This window comes from Salvelinus namaycush, unplaced genomic scaffold (assembly GCF_016432855.1).
Source record: "Salvelinus namaycush isolate Seneca unplaced genomic scaffold, SaNama_1.0 Scaffold60, whole genome shotgun sequence".
Classification (NCBI taxonomy): Eukaryota; Metazoa; Chordata; class Actinopteri; order Salmoniformes; family Salmonidae; genus Salvelinus; species Salvelinus namaycush.
The window spans coordinates 122,620-135,395 of NW_024061309.1; the positions used below are offsets into that span (position 1 = coordinate 122,620).

General features: G+C 41.6%; 1 protein-coding gene across 1 annotated transcript; it reads left to right on the plus strand.

Moving 5' to 3' along the window:
* Nucleotides 1-325: 325 nt before the first annotated feature.
* On the plus strand, nt 326-6,261 carry LOC120042027 (pyroglutamylated RF-amide peptide receptor-like). Its single transcript, XM_038986918.1, has 6 exons — nt 326-665; nt 1,663-1,821; nt 3,018-3,079; nt 3,363-3,598; nt 4,393-4,490; nt 5,843-6,261. The coding sequence occupies exons 1-6, from the start codon at nt 326-328 to the stop codon at nt 6,259-6,261; spliced, it is 1,314 nt and encodes a 437-aa protein (XP_038842846.1).
* Nucleotides 6,262-12,776: the final 6,515 nt, after the last annotated feature.

Here is a 12,776-nt window from a genome sequence, read left to right on the forward strand (position 1 = left end):
GACAGCTAACTGGGTGTTCCACCCCTTGACGGACAGAGGTTATTAGCCCACAGCAATAACAGCAGACTAACAACGTGCGGTATAAGCTAGAAGTGTCACTCAGACACTTTCCTCTTGCCTCTGGACGCGGGAGAAATGCACTATCTAGCCGCAGCACAGTGGAAATATGTTTTCTGGAGGAGCGCACCAGCGCGCACAGCTTGGAAAAGCCTAATCAGCTACACGTGTACAAAACACCATTTTCGGGCGGGAAAATACATCTGTCTGTAGTGGCTGTACTACTGGAATTTAAATAAACTCCTAGGAAATGACAACGTCAACAGAAATGGGGTCCAGGAAAATAACACCCGAGGTTCTGCAAGAGATGCTACAACATTACAACTTAACGCGACAAGAGTTCATCGAGTCTTACAACATTCAGCCGCTTGTCTACGTCCCTGAGCTACCGTTGGGCGCTAAGACTACTTTCGTCATTATGTATGCTATCATTTTCGTCCTGGCTCTGGTTGGGAACAGTTTGGTTGTCTACATAGTGGTGCGTAAAAGAGCAATACAGACCTCCACTAATATCTTCATCTGTTCTCTGGCGGTGAGCGATCTTCTTATCACATTCTTCTGTATCCCGTTCACCTTGTTGCAGAACATCTCCTCGGAATGGCTCGGAGGTGAGTTCCTATGTTCCATGATTCCATCAACACCTGTCTGCTCTGCACCGAATGCCTACTGGTTGAATTAACATCGTTTCAGCGTCATTTCGATGAAATTACATTGAACTAAAGTGGAATTAGACGTTGAATTGATGTATGTGCCCAGCGGGGTGCCTACTGTCATTGATAGTTTGAATAAACTTTAGAAGCCTATATGTAACAGTTTTTTTTCCCCATCCGAAAATAATATGGATGCGCATTACATTTGGTAGTAGTTTTAAGAATATTATATAATCTGAGCCTTGACACGGGTTGTGTTTTCAGAGCGCTTTTTATAATTTCAAGAGAATCTCCGTGTATTACTGCCTTCTGGTGCCTTCTACAGTTTAATGACATTGATGGATGTGGGTCACTCAACCATCAGTCAAAATGTTGACGTTAAAAACCAACCAACATGGGAAGTAATAGGCTACAGAGCAGTGCCTTACAGAGTACATTTTATTTCCATAGTTGTAGTCTAAGTAAGCCGTTTTTAAACGATGTTCTGGTTTGCCGGACACCTCTTAATTTTAACATTAGGGTTTATAGGTGGCTTGAGAGTTATTTCACACAAGATTTAGAGCAAGCAATATCACATTTGTTTTGTGATATAGGTTATACTGTGAATTGTCACAAAATAGCCTATTTTGTTTGAATGGGTGAGGATCAGCCTTCTGGGGGACTATACATCGAAGCCAGGTGATTTAGGAGTGAAGGTTACCTACACACGAATTTCCTTCCCCATGCAGTTATATAACGAGGGCCATACCGGCTGCACTACACAGACAGCTCAATTATGATATATTGCCCACTTCTTGACAAAAGAGCTGATTTGATTGGTCAAAAGACCAATTAGTGAAAAAAGATCAGAATTGGTCTGTGTAAACGCAGCCAATGAGAGAACGTATGGAGAAACACTGATTGTTCGGTGTACAGTGTGTTTTTGAGTGACACGTCTAACCCCTTCTCTTCCTAGGTGTTCTCATCTGCAAGACGATTCCTTTTGTTCAGACTATGGCCATAGTGACAGGGATTCTCACAATGACCTGCATCGCCGTGGAGAGGTACCAGGGAATTGTCTACCCCTTGAAAATGAGGAGGCAGTACACTCCGAAAAGAGCATACAAGATGCTAGGTATGCTTTTAAAAATAAACACTCTTTCAGCTTTTGTGTTAATGGTGTATGGCAGTGAGAACAGAGAAGGAAGGGTGGGGAAGAGGAGAAATGAGAGAGGAGAGTGGGAGCAGAAGAGAGAGGAGAGGACTAAAGGTCACTAGGTACAGACATTGGGAGAGGATAGTAGCCTAAGAGTTCTTCAGTTATGGTTTAATTTCTTTCATAATATAAAAAAAAGTGGAGTATGGTGTGTAGATAAGTGAAAAAAAATGCATAAAGCTCCGAGGCACTGACAACAAAAAGAGAAGGAAAATCTTTATTTAAACACATTACGCTCTGAGGCACTGACAACAAAAATATAAAAAAATGGCTTAGGTGGCTTATGATAGAGAAATTAACATTAAATTCTCTGGCAACAGCTTTGGTGTACATTTCTGCAGTCAGCATGCCAATGGCACGCTCCTCGACTTGATACATCTGTGGCATTGTGTTGTGTGACAAAGCTCCACATTTTAGAGTGGCCTTTTATTATCCTCAGCACAAGGTGCACCTGTGTAGTGATCAAGCTGTTTAATCAGCTTCTTGATATGCCACACCTGTCAGGTGGATGGATTATCTTGGCAAAGGAGAAATGCTAACTAACAGGGATGTAAACAAATGTGTACACAATGAGAGAAATTCGCTTTTTGTGTGTATGGAACATTTCTGGGATCTTTGTTTGTATTTTTGTTCAGTGTATATAGGAGATAGGGTGCCATTTGGTACGAGACCTAACTCTAACCAAACACTATAGCATGATGCTAGACTTATGTGTTGAATTCATATGTTAAACATACAGGATAGGAACATTCTATTCCAGCTACCCAATAGATATACAGGATAGGAACATTCTATTCCAGCTACCCAATAGATATACAGGATAGGAACATTCCATTCCAGCTACCCAATAGATATACAGGATAGGAACATTCCATTCCAGCTACCCAACAGATATACAGTATAGCGTATTGCAACAAACTCATTGTAATACACAGCTAAAATCTTTGAATTAAAAATCTGAGAACATTAATATTTTACACACATGAAGGTACAAATGTGAAACATTGTGGATACAGCGTTTTGGAAAGAAACTCTTCATATGTGTACAGTATATGATGTTTTACTTGTGGTACTGTGAAGAAGTCATTGTATTGAGACATGTCTTCGTTGTGTAGGACTTGTATGGAGTGCATCAGTGGTTGTGGGATCCCCAATGCTGTTCGTACAGCAACTAGAGGTATGTCAATCCCCTCCCACCACAGCTACTGTAGCTTCAAATCAAATCCAAACGCTTACAGTCAACATCCTGGCACCAAAGAAGCTGACCTGACCTGACCTGACTTAACCTAACCAAACCTGACCTAATTTAACCTGACCTAATTTAACCTGACCTGACTTAACCTGACCTGACTTAACCTGACCTGACTTAACCTGACCAAATCGGTCGCTTTCAGAATCACTCCAGAAAACCAACAGCTGTGATTGAATGATTCATTGATGTGTTTCCCCTCCATTCCCAGGTGAAGTATGACTTCCTGTACGACCACCACCACGTGTGTTGTCAGGAGCGTTGGCGTTCCCTGACTCACAGACAAGTGTACACCACCTTCATCATGGTAGCTCTGTTCCTGATGCCCATGGCAGCCATGTTGTTTCTCTACACACGGATAGGGATAGAGCTGTGGATCAGGAAGAGGGTGGGGGACTCCTCTGTCCTGAACACCATGAACCACAGAGAGGTCAACAAAATATCCAGGTACTGTACATACACACAGACATCTTTCATTGTTTTTATTGTGATAGATATAGGGAAGAATGAGAGAGGGGAGAGATAAGTTAGGAGAGGACTGGCCACCCCTCAGAGCCTGGTTCCTCTAGAATGAGAGAGAGGAGAGATGAGCCAGGAGAGGACTGGCCACCCCTCAGAGCCTGGTTCCTCTCTACCCAGAACAGCCAGGAGAGGACTGGCCACCCCTCTGAGCCTAGTTCCTCTCTACCCAGTACAGCCAGGAGAGGACTGGCCACCCCTCAGAGCCTGGTCCCTCTCTACCCAGTACTGCCAGGAGAGACCTGGCCACCTCCCAGAGCCTGGTTCCTCTCCACCAGGTACAGCCAGGAAGGGACTGGCCACCCCTCAGAGCCTGGTTCCTCTCTAACAGGTACAGCCAGGAAGGGACTGGCCACCCCTCAGAGCCTGGTTCCTCTCTACCCAGTACAGACAGGAGAGGACTGGCCACCCTTCAGAGCCTGGTTCCTCTCTAGGTATCTGCTGATGTAAAAGGGCTTTATAAAATGCACTATATTTATTGATTGAGATGAACGGGATATGAAAAGTTGAAAGCACCTGGGTATTGAACCGCAGTCTGAGTTGACTGGAGTTGGCAGCACTACTGCTAGACCATTCAGGCACACAGAGAGCTCTTCTAAAATACCTGTTTATTGTGTTGAAATGCATTGTGCATGATGACACCTGCACGTCTCAGTATGGGAAGAATAAAAGAAAGGAAATCGGCGTGAGAACGTTCGAACATGTTTTATTGATTTTCACAGGAAGAAGAAGCGAGCTGTAAAAATGATGATTACCATCGTTCTGCTGTTCACAATCTGTTGGGCTCCGTTTCACACCGTTCACATGCTGTTTGAGTACAGTAAGTATATGATCTATCGCACAACAACAACGACAACAGGGCTAGGTCTAACAATTTGAAATGGGGTGTAGTACATATAGCATAAACAATCACTGTCACATAGGTTAACCTTGACATTCAGGTTTAACTGCAACTCAGAGGCAGGTGTAAATCTGACGGTTCAGCATGTGTTTTTTTAACTCTCACTAACCATGTTTCCATTAAACCATTTCATGCGGATGAATTACCTGATGCATGAAAAAAAAAGTCACGACCAGTCTGATGGAAACACGAAATGTCGGTCGGTACAAGACTGTGCTGACAAAACTATTTGTTCGTTCGACATGGTGGGATCTTTTTGTGTCGGTAAAATTCAATATGCGAGAAATCGCGGTGGAAACGCAGCGATGCGCAAATATTAATATAATAACCATCATATCTAAGTAAATTTGGAGTCACGTGATGATATGTTGTGTGGTCCTCTCACTACGACTCGGCAAAACATGCAGTTTATTAGGCTACAGATTAAATAAATTATGATCAACTTCACAGGGTGGTGAATGTGCAATAAGCTTGATGCTCCTTACCAATGAATGTCAGGGTCTTATTCTGGTGACGTGGTGATCGATGCTTGGCTGCCGTTTCACAAATACACATCATTTTGCTCTTATTCATAATTATCTCATAATGTAGGTAGCCTACCCGCTCTGTATCTGCAGAGCTGTTGGCTAGCGCGCATGTACCAAGACCAGAGTGAGCACATCGGCTTTATAATGCAACATTTGTTTATGATACAAGTATCAGTAGAGTTGGAAATGCGATGGAAACCCATTTAACTTGTATTTTTCCATTCGGTACATGAAAATGTAACAGTAAAAGTTATGTTTATATGCACTACATCACGCACAGCATCTCAGTGCAAAAGGTGTTACTATTGTACCTGGTTCGAATCCAAGCTGTATCACATCTGGTTGTTCTTGAGAGTCCCGTAGGGCGGCGCACAATTGGCCCAGCGTCGTCCAAGGTAGGTTGTCACTGTAAATAAGAATATGTTCTTAACTGACTTGCCTAGTTAACATTTAAAAACGTTTAAATCAGCAAACAGTATGTTTTTATTTAATGTTATTTAATGTTTCTTAAGAGAATAAAATATTGTAGTGATGTCCTATGTTTGTTACTGTATTGTAACTTCCCCAAAATTATAATGAAAAAATCAGTTTGATGGAAACATCTCTGGTGGGAAAATGCAATATTGTTATATGGAGATTTTAGAATATTCAAATGAAAATCTGTTGCAATTTGGATGGAAGCCTAGCTACAAATATTCTCTAAATGCAGCTAAACTAATCCCTAAAAACCTTCCTTTCATCTAGACAACCTGGAGAAGAACTCTGACGAGGTGACGGTGAACATGATCATCGCCATCGTCCAGGCCATCGGCTTCTCCAACTCCTTCAACAACCCGATCATCTACGCCTTCATGAACGAGAACTTCAAGAAGAGCTGTGTGGCTACCTTGTCGCGCTGCCTCAGGAAGCCCTTCGACCACCGGGGCGGCGCTGTGGAGACGCCCAACAACCCCACTGTACTGTTTATTAGACCACTGAAGAGGGAGGCCTTCTCAGAGACTGGAGGTGGGGCTAATGGGGGCTTGGCGCAGGGTGTGCTGGAGAACGGTCCGTCCGTCTCCTCTCAGACCTCCTCAGCCTTAGCAGGGGAGAAGATGACGGTGAACACTGAGCTACCCAGTGAGCAGCGGAGATCTGTTGAAATAGTCTCGTTACAGACTTAAAAAAGAAGCACTCCAGTCTCCTTTTCACCTCATTTATCCAAGTGTACATTAGGGGACAAATTAGTACAGGTTCAGAAGCGTACCTTTTGGAAAAGGTACACATTATCCTATTCAGGCTACCACCACAGTGACAAAGCAGTCTGTTCCTTTAAGTGGCAAAAATGTACCACTAAAACGTTTTTGGGGTGTTGTTTTAGAACTGTAGGGTGCCTTTCAACGTTATTTTCATATTTCCCAGGGTGCCTTTCAAGGGAAATTTAGAGTTACCAGTACCATCAATGACTGTGTTTGCTAGTGACACAGACATGGTTGTTACATTCAATTGCTTGGTCCTGTAGCCTTCATCAAGTGAGTGCCTAAGTTAATATTTGATCATTTAAATTAATCTCTTGATGACAATACATGACATATATCATATTTTAACAGTGTAGTTTTACCCCAACACAGTGGTCTGAAACTAGCCTGAGTATTAGTCTCTTTAGCTAATCCACTCCCTGAAGTCCATGTCATTGCTTCTTTGTCTAAAAACACTGGTACTCAGACGAGTCTGAAACAGCTGGTTTACAGGCCACATCAGGCAAGTCACATTATGCTGGCTTGCAAAGTGTTATGGAATTCTTATTGGAATACAGCCAGAGTTAGAATATCCCAAAATTGGAACTTTTAAAATCACCCTCAAATGGCATTTAAAATGACAGCCAAAGTAGGAAAGATTGATAAATGAGACTCCCTAAACCATCTAAATGGGAACAACCATCTCAGTAACGGGTGAAATAAGTCCAACTACTAACAGATTGGATGGGCTAAAAAAAATATGTTATTTATCTTTGTGCATTCGGAAACTATTCAGACCCCTTGACTTTTTCCACATTTTGATACATTACAGCCTTATTCTAAAATGGATTGAATTAAAAAAAATCCCTCAATCTACACACAATACCCCATAATGACATAGCAAAACCAGGTTTTTAGAAATGTTTGCAAATTTATTAAAAATAAAACAGAAATACCTTATTTACATAAGTATTCTGACCCTTTGCTATTAGACTCGAAATTGAGCTCAGGTGCATCCTGTTTCCATTGATCATCCTTGAGATGTTTCTACAACTTGATTGGAGTCCACCTGTGGTCAATTCAGATTTGGAAAGGCACACACAAGTCTATATAAGGTCCCACAGTTGACAGTGCATGTCAGAGCAAAAACCCAACCCATGAGGTCGAAGGAATTGTCCGTAGAGCTCCGAGACAGGATTGTGTCGAGGCACAGATCTGGGGAAGGGTATCAAAATATTTCTGCATCATTGAAGGTCCCCAAGAACACAGTGGCTTCCATCATTCTTAAATGGAATAAGTTTGGAACCACCAAGACTCTTCCTAGAGCTGACCGCCCGGCCAAACTGATCAATCGGGGGAGAAGGGCCTTGGTCAGGGAGGTGACTAAGAACCCGATGGTCACTCTGACAGAGCTCCAGAGTTCCTCTGTGGAGATGGGAGAACCTTCCAGAAGGACAACCATCTCTGCAGCACTCCACCAAATCAGGCCTTTATTGTAGAGTGGCCAGACGGAAGCCAACCTCAGTAAAAGGCACATGACAGCCCGCTTGGAGTTTGCCAAAAGGCACCCAAAGGAAACAAGAATCTCTGTTCTGATGAAACCAAGATTGAACACTTTGAACTCTTCGGCCTGAATGCCAAGCGCCACGTCTGGAGGAAACGTGGCACCATCCCTGTGGTGAAGCATGGTGGTGGCAGGATCTTGTCTGGAGGAAACGTGGCACCATCCCTGCGGTGAAGCATGGTGGTGGCAGCATCTTGTCTGGAGGGAATGTGGCACCATCCCTGCGGTGAAGCATAGTGGCGGCAGCATCTTGCTGTGGGGATGTTTTTCAGGGGAAAATAATAGATCTGCAGAAAAGAACGGGAGAAACTCCACAAACAGGTGTGCCAAGCTTGTCGCATCTTACCCATGAAGACTTGAGGCTGTAATCGCTGCCAAAGGTGCGTCGACAAAGTACTGAGTAAAGGGTCTGAATATTTCTAAAAAAAACTATTTTTGCTTTGTCGTTATGGAGTATTGTGTATAGATTGATGAGGGTGTGAAAAAAATATTTTAATCCATTCCAGAATAAGGCTGTAATGTAAAAAGATGTGGAAAAAGTCAAGGGGTCTGAATACTTTCGAAGGCACTGTACATACGCCAACTTCTGAATAACTATTCCGCAGGATGTAGGCTACAATCATCAGACTAAAACAGGTGAAACCAGCCACTACCCTGCCCAGCATGGGAGACAGTGCCTTCTCACATGTGACCCCCCTCAGCTCTGCAACACTCTACCTGTACTCGTCCAGGAGGCAGCTTTAATCTCTTCAAATCAAATCAAATGTATTTATATAGCCCTTCGTACATCAGCTGATATCTCAAAGTGCTGTACAGAAACCCAACCTAAAACCCCAAACAGCAAGCAATGCAGGTGTAGAAGCACGGTGGCTAGGAAAAACTCCCTAGAAAGGCCAGAACCTAGGAAGAAACCTAGAGAGGAACCAGGCTATGAGGGGTGGCCAGTCCTCTTCTGGCTGTGCCGGGTGGAGATCTCTTCACTTTAAAACACAACATCTATTCAAGCTTTTTTAAATGTTTAATGGCTTAATCTGCTTAAAGTCCATCTTCAACATTAGCAGGTAATGTGTTGATGTATTGTGACTGTCTTTTTGTTTTGCTTTCTAACTTTAATGTGCAATGAACGTGGGAAATGTGCTATGCAAATTATATATGTATTATTATTATTATTATTGACAGAAAGAGAGCACCACAGCAAGCAGCTGTCGTTTAGGAGACGGTAGACCAAAGTCCTGGTGGCAAAACCTCTTACTGCTCAACTGTACATACGGTAGTGAGAGCTAGTCCATTAACGTACATGATCACTTGTAAAAGCACATTTTGTACTTTCACAAAACGACTGTCATTTACAAGAAGGTAAGCACTGCAGGCATCTCAGAGAAGTACAGATTGTGAAGACAGGGTCACCTCGGAAAGATCAAAATGCTTTGAAATAGAAAGTAGAGAGGTTCATTGATTCAGTATTACCTGATTCAGCATGCTGAGAAAGGCAGGTTCATTGATTCAGTATTACCTGATTCAGCATGCTGAGAAAGGCAGGTTCATTGATTTACTACTACCTGATTCAGCATGCTGAGAAAGCCAGGCTCATTGATTTACTACTACCTGATTCAGCATGCTGAGAAAGCCAGGCTCATTGATTCACTACTACCTGATTCAGCATGCTGAGAAAGCCAGGCTCATTGATTCACTACTACCTGATTCAGCATGCTGAGAAAGCCAGGCTCATTGATTCACTACTACCTGATTCAGCATGCTGAGAAAGCCAGGCTCATTGATTCACTACAGATAATTCCACAATAGACAATACAATAGACTCAAGAGGTCTTGGAGGTGGAATACTCAGTAGCATGCAAATCACTACTGTCTGGAGATGGAGGCAACTAATTATAAAGAGGCTAATTACCAATCAATAAATGAATCAAAAGCATTTTATTTAACTGAAAGAGCTAAACGTTATTAACCTGGTCCCAGATCTGTGCTCTATGCAACTCCATGTTCAAGCCAAACAATGAGTGACAAGTAGGTTGACACGACAACACAAACAGACCAACACTCAGGCTAATACTTTAATAATTGTACAAACATGTTTCTATAGGATTTTGTTAAAGAGGTAAATACTTTTCATTACAAGCTTCTGTATATGTGCAATCAACACTATATTTCATTACTGGACCATAAGTTAAATGTTGAACTTGAGGTTTGTGTCATGAATTACAATTATGCTTCTACATCGGCATTGCTTTCTCTTTGTAGTTTTAGGCTGGATAAGCACATTGTGACAACTGCAGATGTAAAAAAGGGCTCATCGTGTGTCTATCGTTGTACGTGTCAGCAAGATTATGTTGATGTTTTCAAATTTGGATAAAAAAAAAAAATGGTTTGTTTTTCTTCATTTCTGTGTGTAATTACTTCCTTTAATGGATCCAAATCCACCACGAAGCAGTAACATCCAGCTTTACGGTTGACATCATAATGGTGAGAAAACATCAAACAGTGCCAAAACGTGCCAAATGGAACCCTGCAGAGCACTACTTTAGACCAGAGCCCTGTGGGCTATTGACTTCACTAGTCCCACTAATTACTAGCTTAAAAGCCTACCTGCTGTTGAAGCCATTCGCTTCTCTGTGAGGGTACTCCCATCCCAGTGGTTTAAACATGCTCTTATCTGCAAGAGACAGGCACTGTCAGTTCCCCCATTTCCATATTGGTTTGGTGGAACTCCCAAGCCTCAAGTCACGGTGACATTTCGGCAGTCATGTCATATTTGAAAACAGATTTCGTCATATCATCACTGTTAAAGAGATTGAACAGGATCTTAAGCATTTTCAAATTCTTAACATATACGAATTGCAGGATTTTGTAATAGATGTAAAAGTCCCCTGTTTAGGGGACCAGCGTGGTTCTGGTACTGGTTCCGACCGACATTTTAGTGTCTAAATCGGTCTGTGAACACCGTAGATGGAAATGGCTTGCATTGAGCGGTAGTCCTGATTCTCACGGACACAGGAGTATGTCTCCTCTGCCTGTGTGAAGCAGGAAATGAAATATGACACCACTTGATGCTGGGATGTCCCTCAGAGATCGATTTATAGCCAGTAATCAAAACACACTTATTTGTCGTAGAAGGACAAGATTAATATGAAAGGCAAGTTCCTACGAGTCCAGGAAGCCATGCTAGAACTCTGATAGACATTCACAGCGATGGGGGCAGACGTTTTGATCAAAATATGCAAATCTTCTCTAACACTAAATATTTAAATATGTATTTTACAGTTATAAGGAGGGTGAAATATTATAGTCAGTCCTTTTATAAAATGATTATACTATATTTAGAAAAAATATAAGTCATTTCAAGCCTGATTCATACAGTTTTGTTGATTTGGAAATACATCGTAAAATACTTTTATTGAGGACTTGTGTCCTCAAAAGTGACTACACCTCTGCAATTTATAACCATTTTTACCTGGAAGGTGAGATTATAACCTCGGAGTACGCAGGATTACTAGTTATTGTGTATGGCTCTCTTAGGATAAATCCTTACTTCTGGGGATTACGTAGATTACAATGATTTACAGTTAAGAGGGTTTAAATAACACATAAACCATGAAGACTCATCCATACACAGAGTAGAGGGATGTTTTAAACCATACAGACAGTAGAGGGATGTTTTAAACCATACAGACATCCATACATACAGTAGAGGGATGTTTTAAACCATACAGACATCCATACATACAGTAGAGGGATGTTTTAAACCATACAGACATCCATACATACAGTAGAGGGATGTTTTAAACCATACAGACAGTAGAGGGATGTTTTAAACCATACAGACATCCATAAAGACAGTAGAGGGATGTTTTAAACCATACAGACAGTAGAGGGATGTTTTAAACCATACAGACATCCATACATACAGTAGAGGGATGTTTTAAACCATACAGACATCCATACATACAGTAGAGGGATGTTTTAAACCATACAGACATCCATACAGACAGTAGAGGGATGTTTTAAACCATACAGACATCCATACATACAGTAGAGGGATGTTTTAATCCATACAGACATCCATACATACAGTAGAGGGATGTTTTAAACCATACAGACAGTAGAGGGATGTTTTAATCCATACAGACAGCCATACAGACAGTAGAGGGATGTTTTAAACCATACAGACAGTAGAGGGATGTTTTAAACCATACAGACATCCATACATACAGTAGAGGGATGTTTTAAACCATACAGACATCCATACATACAGTAGAGGGATGTTTTAAACCATACAGACAGTAGAGGGATGTTTTAATCCATACAGACAGCCATATATACAGTAGAGGGATGTTTTAAACCATACAGACATCCATACATACAGTAGAGGGATGTTTTAAACCATACAGACAGTAGAGGGATGTTTTAAACCATACAGACAGCCATACATACAGTAGAGGGATGTTTTAAACCATACAGACAGCCATACATACAGTAGAGGGATGTTTTAAACCATACAGACAGCCATACAGACAGTAGAGGGATGTTTTAAACCATACAGACAGTAGAAGGATGTTTTAATCCATACAGACATCCATACAGACAGTAGAGGGATGTTTTAAACCATACAGACATCCATACATACAGTAGAGGGATGTTTTAAACCATACAGACAGTAGAGGGATGTTTTAAACCATACAGACATCCATACATACAGTAGAGGGATGTTTTAAACCATACAGACAGTAGAGGGATGTTTTAATCCATACAGACAGTAGAGGGATGTTTTAAACCATACAGACATCCATACAGACAGTAGAGGGATGTTTTAAACCATACAGACATCCATACATACAGTAGAGGGATGTTTAAACCATACAGACAGTCATACATACAGTAGAGG